Source organism: Podarcis erhardii, assembly GCF_964252035.2.
Source record: "Podarcis erhardii genome assembly, chromosome: 14".
Classification (NCBI taxonomy): Eukaryota; Metazoa; Chordata; class Lepidosauria; order Squamata; family Lacertidae; genus Podarcis; species Podarcis erhardii.
In genome coordinates, this window is record NC_138503.1 from 21,984,027 (window position 1) to 22,001,303 (window position 17,277).

A 17,277-nucleotide genomic window follows, 5' to 3' on the forward strand; every position below is an offset into this window, starting at 1 on the left:
GCACTGGGTGGGGCAGATTTAACGTGAACCTTGTGAAATGTTCATTGGGATGTCTCCATATCTTGCACCCAGTTTTGTTTGTTTTTTTGCTTGCTAGTATTGTCTTGCTTGCAAAGCCTTCAGGGTTCAGAAACTGCCATATTTTGAGCCAATCAGCAATCTCATTTTGAGTAAGAACCTTAGCTTGGTGTTGCTTCAGCATTTTTTGTTGGCTCCTCGCCAAGGGTGTTTCCTACCACTGTAATTTTGGTCTGGATGATTACAGTGTTGCTAATACCTTGTGAGAAGCTTTGTTGCAAAGCGATAATGAAAAATCCCAGCGGAGCCAAACTGATTGTATGCTAATGTTTTTCTTGGTATTGGCCATCAAATCTGCCTATAGTTATTTCTGCCCCAACCACAGATTTTTCACCACCATCACTTCTTTGGCTCAAGATTTTTCTCCCTACTTTTTTCTCTCAGTGTCATATCTGAGATGTTTCCGCAGACGTTTTCACACTGGTTCCATTCAGTTTATTGTAATAGCTGTCAACTAAAAAACGTAGCAGGGGGCCTGGGAATCCTGCAAAATATCCAGCAATCGCTTGTGGAGAAGTCTTGGTGCCAGCACCAAGGAGAACCTTTCACCCTCCAGATGTTTTTGGACTACAGCTCCCATCATCCCTGACAATTGGCCATGCTGTCTTGGGCCGATGGGAATTGGAGTTCAACAACATTTGAAGGAACAAAATTTCCCTACCATTGGCTTAAAGTGAGGGTCTTGCCCACCTTTGGTCCTCAAACACACACACACACACACACACCTGAAGGTGCCAAGGATTAAACCTGAATCTTTATGCATGCAAAGCATGAACTATGAGCTGTCTCTAATAAGCTCTTTAAGAAAGTAGGGTGAGATTGTCTTGTTTTTCATGTTCTCCCTTTGAAAACAGGTTTTCAAGTTTACCTCTATGATCATGCCATTTGGGGGCGGATGGATGTGGGGTAGTGGAAGCTAAAGACTCCTGATGATTTTATCTCGGTCTTTGCATAAGTATCAAGTAATGTGGAGAGCATTGTAGAGCCTGGGCCACACCTCTGCCTTAAAAATCTCAGGTTGGGATAGCTGTGTCAGTAAAGCATGAGACTCTTAATCCCGGAGTCTTGGGTTGGAGTTCCACGTTGGGCAACATATTCCTGCGTTGCAGGGGGTTGGACCAGATGGCCCTTGTGGTTCCTTCCAGCTCTACAACTCTATGATTCTAGGTTGCCATAGCCAATATCTGCCTTTCTTTCTACCGTACACATTCTCCACTGTCATTTGTAGAAAACCCCAGAGACGTGGTAAAGTATGCTACCGTATTAAAACATTGTCTTCTCCTTCAAGTTCACTCTTGAGTCCCATTCCCCCCAGTTGTGACATAAGAGTCCTTGCTGCTACAGTTGCGGTACGTCGCACCATCTTGCTTTCCGGTGTGTGAAGCAGCAGGTCAGGAGCTGTTCCAACACAACAACAAATGAAAGCAGAGCAAACTCAGCATCTTCGGAGCTGCTGTTCACATGTTGGTCACCAGTCATTTTATAGTCAGTTATCCTTTCCAGGTGCTCAGAATTCCTATCTCAAATATCCCAGCCTGGGCTAAAATTGGCGATGACAAGGTAAGCACCAGCTCTGGCATCCGCATGCTCACCCTGGATGCATGCTCCACCCTGGTGTCCTGTGGCACCTAACATAATCTCCAAGCCAATGGTAATCATTTGCAAAACGGCACATCAAATTGAACTACTGATTCATCTCCTCTGTGATGCAGCTTGTTCTGTAAATCATGTCTGTGGTGCTGATTCTCTTGAGTTCTGTATAAATCATATTTCCCCACAATCATCTTTTCCTCTTAACCTCTTGTCCCATTGAGATTCACTGGCCTCTCTGAAGGCTCATCTTTTTCCTTTTGTTTATTAGTAGACTAACAGTCTTCCAGTAGGGAGTTAGATTGCCCCAGAAGTGGGAGAGATTTCCTGCTCTGGGACATATGTACCAAAGGATTTGGCTTCTGTTCTCCTTTTCGTCTTTACTGATTTGGGACACCGTTGTTGTTTCATGGTTGATCAAAGAAATTACTCAGATCACTTTTGCCATTTAGGACCTTGTTTGGTGAACCAGCTTCTTTTGGCTTAAGTTTCTTTTTTTTTTAGTAGGTCATTTTTCCATTAGAGGTCTCTACAATTAGACAATTCTGCCTCCAAAAGTGGCAACTTCTGTTCAGTATCGAAGAAAGTAATGCATGTTTCCATTTCCTGTTGTTCACATTTCCATGAAGTTAACTGGGAGAGTGTGGGCGGCTATTGTGGTTGTCTTTACCAAAAGCTGTTGAATTTTAGCACTAATTAAAAATCTAATTATACTGCCAGGGATCAGCACATCCTGTGTCATGGAGTTGCAAATCCTGATTCTCCTTTTAATCTTACACCACTTCATTTTAACTGCACCAAGTGTGGCAACACTTTTGCTATTCACTTTCCCCCAAACAATTCATTAATTCCCATGTGTTCTATATCCCTGGAAGCATCTCTATAGTCTTTCCAACCTCCTGCCACTCAGAAACTCAGATCAGACTAAGGGTGCATTTCTCCAACACCCTGTTTCCAAAAGCAGGCAGCCAGATGCAGCCAGGAAGTCCACAATCGGGGCACAAATGCACTAGCCTTCCCCTTCTATTTGTCCCCAGCAATTGATATTCAGTTCTGCTGCCTCAGAACATGGAAACTAGCTGCCGTTGGTCTCCATGTATTTGTCTGGCTTTCCACTGGAAGGGACGTGGGTGGAGCTGTGGGTTAAATCACAGAGTCTAGGACTTGCCGATCAGAAGGTTGGCGGTTCAAATCCCCGTGACGGGGTGAGCTCCCGTTGCTTGGTCCCTGCTCCTGCCCACCTAGCAGTTCGAAAGCACATCAAAGTGCAAGTAGATAAATAGGTACTGCTCCGGCAGGAAGGTAAACGGAGTTTCTGTGTGCTGCTCTTGTTTGCCAGAAGCGGCTTAGTCATGCTGGCCACATGACCCGGAAGCTGTACGCCGGCTCCCTTGGCCAATAAAGCGAGATGAGCACCGCAACCCCAGAGTCGGCCACGACTGGACCTAATGGTCAAGGGTCCCTTTACCTTGACCATTGGAAGCCAACTGAGCCACTGGTCATGGCCAAAACTCTGCACTACAAAGATATCTGCAAATGTGACATGAAGGCTGTCAGCATCAACCCTGCTGTGTGGGAGTCCCTTGCAGACAATCAAAGTGCCTGGAAACAGTCAGGTCGTGTATTCATAGCAGTGACCAGAGAAGAAATGCCATGGTGCATCTGCAGCAGCACAACCAGACGCCTTCATCTGCCCCAGCTGCAATAAAACATGCAATCTTCCAGCAATTTCTCTTCACCCGCAAAGGTGCATTCCTCCATTGTCTCCCAAGACAGACGGGTGCCAACAGTTGGCTATATACTGATAAATGGTATGCATCCCTCTATCAAATAGGAGGGCACAAGGAGAAAGGGATGACAGAGGACGAGAGGGTTGGACAGTGTTCTCGAAGCTACCAGCATGAGTTTGACCAAACTGTGGAAGGCAGTGGAAGACAGGAGTGCCTGGCGTGCTCTGGTCCATGGGGTCGCAAAGAGTCGGACACGACTAAACGACTAAGCAACAAGAACCATAACAGCCATTTTGTTACAGATAGGTAGCCGTGTTGGTCTGCCATAGTCAAAACAAAACAAATTCCTTCCAGTAGCACCTTAAAGACCAACTAAGTCAGTTCTTGGTATGAGCTTTCGTGTGCATGCACACTTCTTCAGATAGCCATTTTGTGTGCATGCATTTTCGTGAAAACTGTGTGCATGCATTTTGTGTGCATGCATTTTGTGTGCATGCATTTTCGTGTGCATGCACACTTCTTCAGATAGCCATTTTGTTGAGCATCTTTGGTGCCTTATCCCACTCCACTCCACCCCAACCCCCAATTGTGGTATATGAAGGCTTGTTTATACAGTTTAACAGGCTCAAGTAGTAAATATTTTATTGGGCTGTTTAGCTTCAGGCCACATGTGGGTGTTTGGGTGGGGTGTCCTTGTGTTCAAATGTTCCTACAAGGAAGAAACTCCCTGCATATAGATAAATGAACTGTCAGGGAGTGATGATGCTGAGCCTGTCTCAATGACCTGCTAGCTTTCTATGTTTTCGGAGCTTTCATTGAAGAAGAAACTGTAGTCTTCCTACCTTATAACCTGAAAAGATTCAGACCAAGATCAGCTTTCCTATTTGATTCTACAGGGATTCATCTTGTTAACATCACCTTATTCTACTGTTTTATCTTGTAACTTCACCTATCCCAAACATCCTGTGACTTAAATACCTTCCACTCAGCAAATGAACACTTGGGCAATGTTGCTTAAGCAACTCAGCCTACCTGGAACACTGTGGAACTGGCGGCAACTTTGCTGGTGAAAGGATACAGTTTTCACACACACCCCTTGCTGCTCCTATCCCATTCAACTTCAGAGTGGCTTTGTTAAAAGAGAGAGAGAGAATAAGGAATGGTGCCATTTCCTCTTCAGCAGCCGAAAATTCCAAGAAGCTGGATGGCTTCTATATAGTGTGAAGTTCTCCTCCTTTTTTATTGACTTCCTCTTCAGTCAAAAACAAAAGCAAAAACCCTTGGCTTTTGTACAACATCCCCACTCTGGAATGTGTTTCGTGGAGAGTAAGTTGGCCAAAGTTGGAGTCCAAGATCGAAATCTAATGCTGCAGTCAAGAGTGTAAAATGTTCCTGCCAAGGCAAAGATCTTCCTGAAAAGAACATGCCGGTCTCCACCCAATGAATTCTTTTCAGTTTATAGAAAATCAAAGAAGAAAGCGTTTTGTTTTCTTATTGGCCCAGAAACCTGTCAGTCAAGCGAGCTGAACAGGATATCTGGTGAAAAGGAACATCTCAAAATGCCGCATGAAGAAAATCAGCAAAGTGACCTTTTCTCACACTTCCTTCACTCTGGTACATTATCTGCAAACACTTGCCTGGTAAGCTCATTCAGAAACCATTCTTACTCCCCAAAGCTGAATGTTCTTGTGGCAAAAGCAATACCTATTTCAGAGGATTCCGCCCTTGAATGTTTGAGAAAAATACTTGAGGGCAAAAAGCATCAATGGAAGATGTACTTCCTCAGTTTCCTGTACAACCTTTTGTCTTCTACAGGTTTTTCCTCAGCACTTTCATGGCTTCACATAGCAACTGGAAACAGCAATGCAGTAATAAGGGATCTTGGGATTCCCTTCTGGATGTAATGTCACTTGGAAAAATCACAAAGGGGAGACTGCAGCTTTTGTGCAGAGAACAGCGCTTTCGATTTTGTTGGAAAATACTGCCCAGAAAATCCATATCAACCAGATCCACTCCAGTAGTGGGGAGGGCGGCAGTGGTGGTCACCTGACCTCTGGTTCCTGTGCTGCTGCCATATGCCAGGATGGAGAAAGGGCAGGGCAAGGTTGGCACATTGCAAATGCACCAGCAGCTCCTCTCTCTCTGCAACCATTTGTTCAGACTTGTGAATGTGATTCTGATAATCAGTTCAGGTGCAAGTTCCAACCAGACTCTCAATTTCATCTTTGTATGCCGCTATTGCGTGACAGGAGTTATTCTGCTCCCATGCTAACACCCTTGGCATCACACAGCAGTGTGCTTTGGTGCCAGCCCCAAGTTCCCAGAAAACTTGATTGTCCCAGGAAACCCCATTGACATGCAGATAATATTTAGCTTCTTTCCTGGGATTCCAGGCAGCTTGCTTCTCTCTCTTTTTTTTTAAATAATATTTATTAGAAATTTCCAATTACAAAAGAAATAAAAAGAACAAAACATCCCAATTTAAAATCTTATTTTCAGTAACATCTTTCCAGGACTTCCCCTCCCCTCCCCCTCTTGTATTCCAATTTTTACAAATAAATTCAGCAAATTCTTATCCCAGATTTTGAACTTGTTATCATTAGCCCAGTTTTAAAAATATTTTCCCATCCCCTAAAATCGACCTGTTCCCTTCCGCACGTTCCCTCCTTTAATATACAATACAGATTAAAATAATCAAATATAATTAATTAAAATAAAATTGTAAAATATAATTAAGATAATCAAATATAATTTTACGCCCTTTGGATTCCAAATTTCCCTCCCCCCTTTCCCGGTTGTGTTCCCAATGTTCATCAACGTCTGATGTCTTCCTGGAGCTCCCACATCTATCTAGGCCAGTGTTTCCCAACCTTGTGCCTCCAGCTGTTTTTGGACTACAATTCCCATCATCCCTTGCCACTGGTCTTGCTAGTCAGGGATGATGGGAGTTGTAGTTCAAAAACAGCTGGAGGCACAAGGTTGGGAAACACTGATCTAGGCCATAGTCCTTTACCAGTCATCTTTAATTTCGAATGTCCAATCTTGGAAGGAGTCTATCTCAAAGAGGCCCATTTCTTCCATCCAGATTTTTATATTTAGGAGTAAAAACTCCAATTTTATTTCTTAGACTTTTCAAATCTGGATGTCCCAAATGTTCCCACTTCCAACTTTATCCAATTCTTGTTGTTCTTGTTGTTCTTGTTAATCCCTCTCCTCCTTTTTTTTTTTTTCCTGCTCTCCTGCACAAATGTTCTAATTCCAAAAGCTTCTAATTCCTCTGCAGAGGCTCTGTTATTCAGGAACAAAACATTATGCCAAGTCCCTTCCATTCTTCAATAGATAAATCTATTGTCTCCTTTAGTGTGTAGACCTCTGTAGACAAAATAGTGTTCCATTCCTGCAGTTTCCCGGGAGATAAAAAGTTCTATTCAAGTTCCAAGCCAACAATACTTGTAATATCCCTCAGCTCCTCTAGGTGGATTGCAATAACTCAGTTCCCTTCCAGATCACGCCCACCAGTCAAAATAACTTGTTATTCCTTGTTTTAAGCAATTTGTATCCAATTTATAACAAATGTAACCGGCAAAGTCCTCGTAACAAAGTTCTCATTTTTGTTCTTCCGCTTTGACAGCTCTTTGACAGCTGTCAAAACCTCTCTTTCTCTTCTCCCGGCGCTCTCACAAATCGCTCCCAGGATTCCGGGGGGGGGGGGGGGGGTTGCTTTTTAATTCAATTCCACTTTTCTCCTCCAGCTCAGTCTTATAATTTTCCCTCGCGAAGTTAGTAACTTTGTCAAAATAGGGTTGCGCTCGATCTTAGTTGTCAAATCCTTTACTTTAACTCCTCTACGACGGGGGGGGGGGGCTGACTTCCTTTTTGCGCCTCCCCCGCTCGCTCCGAATTTTTTTTAAAAATTATCCCCCTTTTTAGTCCAGGTTCCAATTACTCACGGGTTATTCTTTTAAGTCCAAATTTTCAATAGAAGAAGTCAGCGCTCTCCGTCGAATGGCATGCGGCTTCGCTCGGCAGGGGAAGCGGAGGACTCAAAGCACCACCACCCCCCCGTCACCCGTTCCGCAGCCTTTAAAAAGGCTCCTTCGCGGGTCGGGGGGGCGCAAAAGGTGCCAGCCAAGTCACCATGTCCATGGGTTTCAGCGCCCATGGTTTTTGAGGGTCCCCGCGTCGCCGGCGCGGTAGGACCCAGCCCCTGCCGAGCAGGCTCCCTCCGGAGCTCGGAGGGAGTCCGCCATTCGGCGATGGCGCCAACCCGGAAGTCCCCTAGGCAGCTTGCTTCTCTGTGTATGAAGATGAGAAACTGATAAATATAAACCACTGGGTGCAGATCATGTGGGCAAGCAGGCAACTTCCTTCCTCTCCAAGTGGGACAGAGCCACTATGCCAGCTTCCCAGTAGGTGGGTCACAGTGGCTTAACAGTGTGGGAAGGCAGAAGGGAGACTGGTGTGGTGCAAACACATTTGCGGGATTGCCTCCGCTGGAAAGTCTGCACTATTCTAACCTCCCTCCTACATTGCCCCTCTCCTTCCTGGTGTGGACGAGAGTATTTGAGAATTATTTTAGGGTTGCAAAGATCTAGAATTACAGAGTTGGAAGGACCAAAGAGTCATCCAGTCTATCCTTCTGCAATGCAGGATCTGCTAAAGATCAATTTATTGAAAGGCTGTATTGCTTGTGAGGAACAGGTAGAAACCCAGCAGAGAGTCTCCTTCTTTAGGTAAATTCCCCCAAGGGAAGCAGGCTTTTTGCACCCATTTTCATAGTCAGGGCTTTTTCTCAGCCGGAACTCATGCCTCCATCCTAAAACCCAGCACCTCACTTACCCGGTTTTGGGGAAACAGAGCAAGGGCTGGCGGGGGGCATCAAATGTTGCTGAGAACCACCAAAAGTGGCCCGAGGGCCGCATGCGGCAGATCACTGGTAGAGCATGAGACTCTTAATCTCGGTTGTGGGTTTGAGCCCCACATTAGGTGTAAGATTCATGCATTGTAGGCGGGTGGTCTAGATAACTCTGGTGGTCCCTTGCAGCTGTGATTCTGTGAATGTAGCCAAGCTGTTTCAAAGAAGGTTTTACTTCATCATGCCAGCTTCAGCTAACCTTGCAGTTTTGTTCTTCCAGCTACATCCCAAGAATTTGTTTTCAATAACAAGTTCTGAGAACACCACTTTTCCTTTGTCGCGTAAGCATCCAATCCCCGTTCGCTTCCATCATCACCCCTTGTCAGCAACCTCAAGCAGAAGGTTTTCAGGCCTGGGGTCTTTTACTCCCACACCAATAAGCCAAAGTGACCCTTCCTACCCCCACTAGGAAGCTGGCCAAGCAGCTCCATCCCACCTTGCAAGCTGCGTCTGGGCCTGGCCCCCTCTGAAGGGCTGAGCAGGCAGAGCCATTTCAACTGCCCAGACGATCTGCGATGACAGCACTCGATAAAATGCACCCCAACCCGAGAAGTCTGTTTTTTGGCTATGGAAGCATTCATAATGTGAAACAAAGTCTAATAACAAGGAGCTCTTTAGCTCAACTCTAAGCTTTTGTCTTAGGGTTAACAAAGAAATTCCGTAACAGCACCAAAATGCTTATTATATCGGCCTTTGTTTCGTTGCCAGGAGGAGATTTATAATTGGACTCGCTGGGGAAGCAATGGGATGTGATGACTTGTGCGGGGCTGCCTGAGCTTTTGACATTCTCCCAAAATCACATACCCTGGAGTAGTTAGCGGATTTCAATAACACAGCCTGCAGAATTTATAGGAAGCCACGGAGTATACGATTAATTGCGAATTATTGTAGTCTCTGCTTGGTTAAAACTGAGCAGTAACTTAAGAGACTAGTTTGATATTGAGTGCTGTTGGCTTTTCTGGATTCTGGATAATGAGAGACGTGGAGGTCATAGAATGGTAGCATTGTAAGGGGGTCATCTAGCCCAACCCTCCTGCTATTCAGGAATCTCAACTAAAGTATCCATGGCAGGTGACCATCCAACCTCTCTTTAAAAATTCCAAAGGAAAGAGATTCCAGCACCTTCTGAGGGAATCTGTTCCCATGTCAAACAGCTCTTACTCCCCCAATCCACCAAGCTTGTAACTCTAGAAAAAAAAAAGAGGGGGGCTGGGAGAGAAATGAGACTTGTCTGGCATGACTTGTTTCTGAGAAACCCACACTGGCTTAGTAATCACAGCATCCGTTTCTAAGTGCTCGCAAACCAAATGCTTGAATTACCTGTTCTAGGAACTTCCCTGATATTGATGTCAAGCTCACTGGGTCTTCTCCTCCCCCTTTTTTTTAAAATGGGGGCAATATTTGCCCACCTCCAGTCTGCAGGGACCTCACCTGTTATCCAAGAATTTTCAAAGCTTATAGACAGAGGCTCTGAGATTACCTCCGCAAGCTCCTTTAGTACTCTTGGGTGCAGCTCATCAGGCCCTGGAGATCTGAATTCATTTAAAGTAGCTAACCACCTCTTTTCCTAACCTGGGCTGCAGCTCCCTCCTTGCATCTTTATTCTGTTATCACCAGGCTGGGCACTGTGAGGCAGAGGAGATAAGTAACTTTTTCTTATTAGGCTTTGCAGGCAGGAATTGAAACAATCATTTTTTCCAGTGGTACAAAGGGAGCAGAGCAAACAGATTTCTCCTGCAATTGGTGGAGGTGGGAAAGCTTTTGTTCTTTCAGGATGTCCTCACAATCAAACGCGTGACTATAAATCTTTGCACACTTCCTCAGGAGCAAGCCCCATTGGAGATGGTGGAACTTGTTTCTGAGTAAAGAATCACAATGGGTCTGTGTGTTGTATACAGATCAGTGCAGACTGGATTGTACTGATGGACTTAAAAATTTTAGTACAATTCTATAATTCTCCCATGATGCATCTGGGTTATTTGAAACTCCTCTCCCATGTTACTATCCATCGTACACTACTGTCAATTAAAAAGGAAGATTGTCTTATCACCGCATGAACGGATTGTTAATAGGCCAACTGAAGGCCATCATCCAGGCCTATTCACAATAATTTTATTTTATTTTTATATGTTGGGATTAACACGAGTTGACTTTTTCAGTGGATTTAGGTACCTGGAATTATTATCCTTGAAACTATTCAGCCGGGCTTCAAAATGTAGCTCAACACATCCTAGCTTGAGGCAGCTGTTTTTATAGAACGCCTCGAGTCATGATCTGGTGACATTTCACATAATTTCAGAGCAGATTCCAGAGTCCACTAAAAAGAGAGAGAGAGAGAAATAGTCTTGAACATGCAAAACAGGCAGAAAGATCTTTCCTTGTGCTTTTCCTCTTCTGCTTGCACTACACAAAAGCAACAGCCTTCTTTATGTGTTCATGGATGAATGTCCCATTAATATTTCAACGATCTTCCAGATAATACACTGGGGGTGGGGCGAGGAAGCATTTCCTCATAAACACAGCCTCAAGATCTTTAGACCCATAGGAAGCTACCTTCCGCTGAGTCAGATCAAGGGACCATCTAGTTAAGGATTGCCTTAATTGACTGCCAACAGCTGCCCACTGCTTCAGACAGAACATTCCTACCTGGAGATGCTTGGGACTGAATTTGGTACCTCTTGCATGCAGAGCAGACATCTACCACTGAGCCACAGCCCTCCTTGGCTCAGTCACAAGCAAATCCAGCATGTGCACACCCAGATCTGGACAGTAAGCCCAGTCCCTATTCTCTCTCTGCGCTCAGCATGTCTGTTCTTTTTTAATTTGTGGAGGCTTTCCTCCCTGTGCGCTCCTGTGGTAATCATCGCGGACCCCCAGAAAACATTGTTGCCTTTTGACTGCGAATGCAAAGTGAGTCCTTAGCTCAGGAAGTGCCAGTGGGCGATTTGAACAAAATGATACCTCATCAATTGTCTGTGCAGGGCTTTTCCTTTCCTTCTATCTGATGGTGTGCCAAGTTTATCCTACAGTATTTACACTGTGATTTGTTTGTTTGGATACCCTTGTGAGCATTGCTCTGGAAAAGACAAAAGAGAGAACCCCAGGAAGTTTATTGTTTTGCGGTCAAGCTGGTAGAGTTTATGCTTTAATTTTCCCTCCTAGCTTTACTCTGTCTTCATAGAAACTTAATAGATAAAGGGGAGTGGGGGACAATGACAGACAATTGCCTTCAGACTAGCTACTAACATAGGAGTCTTTTACTAATTGTAGATCTGGGAGAGATCCGAAAGGCCAGTGAATGAATGCCTGCACTTGTTTTGCAATTTTTATCCCAAAATGTTCTAAGGCTGTTGTGCACTTACTTACTTTTGAGAGGAGATGCATGGGATTGCACTGATGTTGGGTGGGAAAGACTGAGATGGAAGCACCGGGAATATTTCCTCCTGCAAGAGATTGGTGGGTGGAACTTGCTTCATGTTTAAAGTGCAATGGTAGAGTCACACAGCTATTTCACACAGCAATGGATGTTCATTGAGAGAAACTCAGACTTAAACGCTGATGAATTTTCAAATGCCTATGAAAATGTGGAGAACTGAACATAAGAATGGAAAAATGAGAAACTGAGGGAAACCGAAATTGACAGTTGCCCAGCCCTGGGAAGTACTGGTGAGACAATGACGATGTACTAGTAGTGCTCGTACACTCTCTGCCCCTCCTGCGTCCTACTTGTTCATGAGTGTTTATGACGGAACAGAGTTCCAGTTTTACATGAATCAGTTTTTACAACTGAGTAACTCTGTACAGTGGTGCCCCGCAAGACGAACGCCCCGCAAAACGGAAAACCCGCTAGATGAAAGGGTTTTCCGTTTTGGAGGCGCTTCGCAAAACGAATTTCCCTATGGGCTTGCTTCGCAAGACGAAAATGTCTTGCGAGTTCCTGCGGGTTTTTTCCCCTTCCCCCCCCCTTTTCCTAAGCCCTAAGCCGCTTATCAGCTGATCCGCTGATAAGCCGCTTATCAGCGGATCCGCTAAAAGCCGCTAAACCGCTAATAGCGCTAATCCGCTAAGCTGTCAATGGTCTTGCTTTGCAAGATGAAAAAACCGCTATACGAAGAGCCTCACGGAACGGATTAATTTCGTCTTGCGAGGCACCACTGTATAGGTGTGGGAATTTCCTCTTGCTCAAGGGCAGAAAAAATGACACAGATCCATTTGAACGGTTTACTATGTTACCTCTCCTTTCTGACCCAAAGGCCTTTGCTCCCCCGACCTGTTTTTTCTTCTTCTCCTCTTCCTCTGTATTTTCTACCAAATTATTCTTTGTTCTCAAGCCCCTTTGGTTCAAATGTGCCTGGCCTCTGTTTTAGTGCAATGTAACCTGGGATGATGTAAGTTAATCTGTACATTGAGTTTCTAAATGTGAGGATTCTGGTGCAGGGTGCAGATTTGGTGAGAGTGTTTTCAGATCAGTTTCAACCTCTGATTTGCCGCTTCTTTCTTCAATCAAAAGTAGCCTGTTTCCATTCCTTCTGAACAACACCCCATGTCCTTTGGTTTAACTCTATGTTCTGCTGCTGTCAGCAATGGATATGTGTGTGTTGGCATCTGTGAACGTTGACTAATACTCTTCCTCCCCTCCCCACTTAGCATGTGAAAGATGAAAGGAGTGATGAAGAAGAAGAAGATTCTTTCAGTGATGTCGAAGAGGAGTGCACCAAAAACGGAAGCAAGAATGGATTGAGCTACCCTCTCCTAAACAACAACAATCATTAGTGTGTTGCCAGCGCCTTCTCCTCAGGGTGCTGTTTGCTGCGCCTGAAACCCATCCTACAGTAGAGAGCTTAGCGTCAACATCTTAACTGGAGTCCATGATTGATTTTATTGCCGGTCAGTTGAGCTGGAAGAGAGCCCAGTTTCTTAAAAGAGCAAGAATAATTTGCTTGACAAAATGTGTTTAATGGGCCACTTTCTAACACAGTACATACGGGTGCATGGCAATCCTGACCTTTTCAACTCTTGAGAATTCTCAAGGATCACCAAACAGTCTTTGGAGTGTCATCGTTTTGAACCGAGCTGCTCACACATTTAGAATTTGATAAGCGCTTTAAACAGTTTTGCCGAGTCTCTAATAATGTTTTAACATGGTTTCATAAGTGCGGGGTTTTATGTGAAGTTGTTGTCACCAGAATTTTTTCAATAAGGCATTAGGGCATCTTTGTTGAGTTTCAAGCCTTTATTGGTTGCTTACCTGAGATTTGCTTCTAATTCTCTTTTGGGAGGGTTGACCTTAGGAAGAGGCAGCGGGGACCAAACTCTACCAAGGTTCTTTGTGACATTTTTCTCCAAAATGACGATTGACCGTTAAGCCACTCTGGGAATTGTTTTTAAGTTGGTTTGTTTCTTGATGGTAGAAGCACAAGACGTGGGAGGGCCCAGCGGCCACCCTGGTGTGTGGGGAGCCTGAGAACATAGACTTTAGACTGAGTCAGATCTATCTTGCTCAGCATTTTCTACACAAGCAGTTCTCCAGGGTTTCAGATAGGATTTCCCCCCAGTTTTACCCAGAGATGCCAGGCATTGGACCTGGGGCCTTTTTCATGTAAGGCAGATGCCGTACCTTGGAGCTACAGCCCTTTTCTGCCCTGGAAGATGGTCCAAATGGCATATCTGGTGGCTTACCACACGGTGGCTGCATGGAGAGCTGGGAGCTCCTGGTCCTAGCCCAGGTAGTTCCTGACAGCTCAGCACAACCTTCCTACCTCTTGAGTTAGAGATTTCTTGCTGGGCCTCCAGCAGCCTTGTGCAAATTGTGGGTGGCAGTGATCCCATGCATACATCATTCTGGAGTTGAAGGGCATGGAAGGCCTTGGTTGGGCTATACTGCTTCTTTCTCAGCTCAGTTGTGCCAAGTGGGAATTGCATTTTTTTAGGAAAGCAGCTCATTTGACGATGCCTTGAAGCCCTACAAAGAATTCCTCTTCCTTTATGTTTTTGTTACACTGCTTTGCAGTGAGGTGTCCATTGAAGCCTGCTGCTTTCTCTTTCTAAAAACAATCTATCCTCCAAGAAACCAAGTAACACATCCGGAGCCCATGACTGCCTCTGTTTCAGGTTGGCCTAATAATAATAATAATAATAATAATAATAATTTATTTATACTCCACCCAGCCACTCTGGGCAGCTCCCAACCAAATATTAAAAATACGATAAAAGATCAAACATTAAAAACTTCCCTAAACAGGGCTGTCTTCAGATGTCTTCTAAAAATCAGATAGTTATTTATTTCCTTGACATCTGTCTCCCATTCCCAATGGGCACCAGCAACCACTAGGCCAAACAACTGCCCAGTGAACGAGACACTGCTTAGTGATACTTCACTGACTCCTACTTTAGAATTGGCCTCTTTCTTCTCAATTTTGCATCATCTCTGCTCCAAAGGAAACCAGAAATAATTATTCTGAGGTTACACAATTCATCCCCCAAGAGATTCCACAGGTGGCATCTCCCCAAGCCCCAACTCATTTGGCTACTTATCTGGTAGGGAGAAAGGACAGCAGCAATCTCTGGATCAGCCTTCTCCAATCTGATGCCCCAAAAAGTTTTGGGACTGGAACTACTATCAGCCCCAGATTTGGGAAGGCTGATCTAGAGGAACAATATTGGCTCTGTATTCGTGACTTTATTCCCCCCCCCCTTCCCATTTGAACCGCACAAGTGTTGTAAAATCTCCCCTCTTTGGTCTGGGAGGGGGTGGGATGTGTGTGTATTCTGTATGTATAAACTGCAACATCACCTACCTGTTAACATGTGTACGTATTTATTTATATATTTACCTCTTCCTTTATATGAAAATGCCCAGCGAGTTGCTTTTTTTGCTACGTTTAGACAAAGATTCAAGAGAGCTAGGACTAGCCTTATCGTTGGACCAATCCTAGGTGGAAACCTAGGACCGCACTTGATGCGAGGAGCTATCCCTTCTTGGCAGTGACTTGGCGTGTTCAGATCGGCCACTGATTGTCAGCTGGGAATGAAAGAGGGGCAGAAAGGAATAGGGTCAGGACATGGGCCTGAGCTCCTGTCTCAGCAGCAGCAGCAGCAGCAGCAGCAGCAGCAGCAGCAGATGGGTCGATGAGGAGCCTTGTGGAATTGACCAGCATCTGAGACGGGTGAACAGCAAGTAGCCTGTAGGACCAGTGACTGGTTGGGGAAGGGCCGTAACTCAGTCGCAAAGCGCTCATTCTGCACGCTGAAAGCCTCAGGTTCAATCTCCAGCATGTTCAGGGAGGGCTGGTGAAAGTATTTTGCTTGAAACCTCAGAGAGCTACTGCCAGCCATTGAAGACAAAAAACTGAGCAAGATAGGCCAGTGAACTGACCCAGCATCAGGCAGCTTCCTATGAAGAGAAGGGGCGAGCCAGGGATGTTAAGGTGGCTGCCTTGTGCTACTGTATATTAGAAAAATGGGTGGGTGTCAGAAAGGGCCCCACCAGGGCTGGGAAGGCTGCTTGTCCAAATGGGATCAGTGAGGGGAGAACAGAGGCGCCAAGGAAATCCAGGATCCAGGGCAGATATGGACATGCAGTCTGTGGGTGGGTGGAAGTTATTATTACTTTAAGACTTCAGGATGTTGTACTTGAGGTTCCAGTACAGAAACTGGTTTTTCAGTAAACCTTTTAAAAAAAATGTGTTGTCTCATCTTCTTTTGTTACATCAGTTCCATTGTGATGATGAGAGCCTGCTTTATTTTTTTATGAATGGTTCCCCGTAAAATTCCTGAAACGTGATTTTGCAATAAGAACATCAGCAATCAAAAAGAATTAAAAACAACTCCATATGTTAAAAAAAACATAATGAGAAAATAAAGAACCACCTGGTGTGTAGTGGGGGTAATTGCAAAGAGAAGGTGCCACCACACTAAAGGCCCAGTTTCTATACCATACATACAGGGTACCTCCTGATGAGATTCTATCTGCAGTGTGCCTTCTCCTGCAGAGTGGAATGATTTGGGGGGGCATATAATGGGTGAGATTATATTTTAAATGGCGGCAATTAGAGTTTAAATGTACAGTCGTACCTTGGGTTAAGTACTTAATTTGTTCCGGAGGTCCGTACTTAACCTGAAACTGTTCTTAACCTGAAGCACCACTTTAGCTAATGGGGCCTCCTGCTGCTGCCGCACCACCAGACCACGATTTCTGTTCTCATCCTGAAGCAAAGTTCTTAACCTGAAGGACTATTTCTGGGTTAGCGGAGTCTGTAACCTGAAGCGTATGTAACCTGAAGCGTATGTAACCTGAGGTACCACTATATTAGCAGAAGTTTGAACTGTGCACTGAAATCCCTGCTTGGAGGAGAACCCCAAGACCTTGACTGTGGAAAATAGGAAAGCTAAGTTTATTACTGGAAATACATGTTGGATAGGAAAGAACTTAGTTCCAGCTAATTCAAGTGGGGCTTGCCTTACCCCAGACCCTCCAAGTGTTCCTATTCAGGGATAGTCCCGGATTTACAGAAGCTGTCCCAGTTTCTGATTGGATCCCAGAATGTCCCACTTTTCCTCAGGATGTCCCTATTTTCATCAGAAATATGTTGGAGGGTATGTTACCCCACATTTGGCTGGTTGACATATCAGCAGAATGGGCGCTAATACAAGTGCCACCACTACAGGGCTTTATATACTAATAGTAACCTTTCCTGGTATCAAATCGGCAACCAGCACAGATCTCTGAGCACAGGTGTTATATGCTGACAAGGCCTCACGCCTGTCGGCAGTCATGCTGCAGTATTCTACACTAACTGCAGCTTCTGGATCTGTCCTAAACCCCTGGCCTACCTGGCGGCAAGTCAGTGTGTCAAATCCAAAGTTAAAAGACCAGGGGTCAATCCACACAAGCAAAGTCCAAAGGTCAGGAAACAGTCAAACCCGAAACATGGTCCCATAGAAGTCCAGGAGCATCCAAGTCAA

General features: G+C 44.9%; 1 protein-coding gene and 2 long non-coding RNA genes across 5 annotated transcripts in view; 2 read left to right on the forward strand and 1 right to left on the reverse strand.

Annotated features, from left to right (window-relative positions):
* Positions 1-15,109, forward strand: part of LOC309328664 (ceramide synthase 3-like) — a 92,098-nt gene extending 76,989 nt beyond the window's left edge. For all 3 annotated transcript variants that reach the window (XM_081838852.1, XM_081838853.1, XM_081838855.1), the window contains one exon: positions 12,961-15,109. In XM_081838852.1, the coding sequence (XP_081694978.1) occupies positions 12,961-13,086 (126 nt within the window). In that variant the 3' untranslated portion in view covers positions 13,087-15,109. The remainder of the gene's footprint in view (positions 1-12,960) is intronic.
* On the forward strand, positions 3,932-11,926 carry LOC309328924. The gene is made up of 2 exons (XR_014150885.1): positions 3,932-5,791; positions 7,681-11,926. It is a non-coding gene; the product is annotated as an uncharacterized lncRNA (long non-coding RNA).
* LOC309328955 lies at positions 10,094-12,965 on the reverse strand. Its single transcript, XR_014150951.1, has 2 exons — positions 12,584-12,965; positions 10,094-12,099 (listed from the first exon to the last, which is right to left on the reverse strand). It is a non-coding gene; the product is annotated as an uncharacterized lncRNA (long non-coding RNA).
* Positions 15,110-17,277: the final 2,168 nt, after the last annotated feature.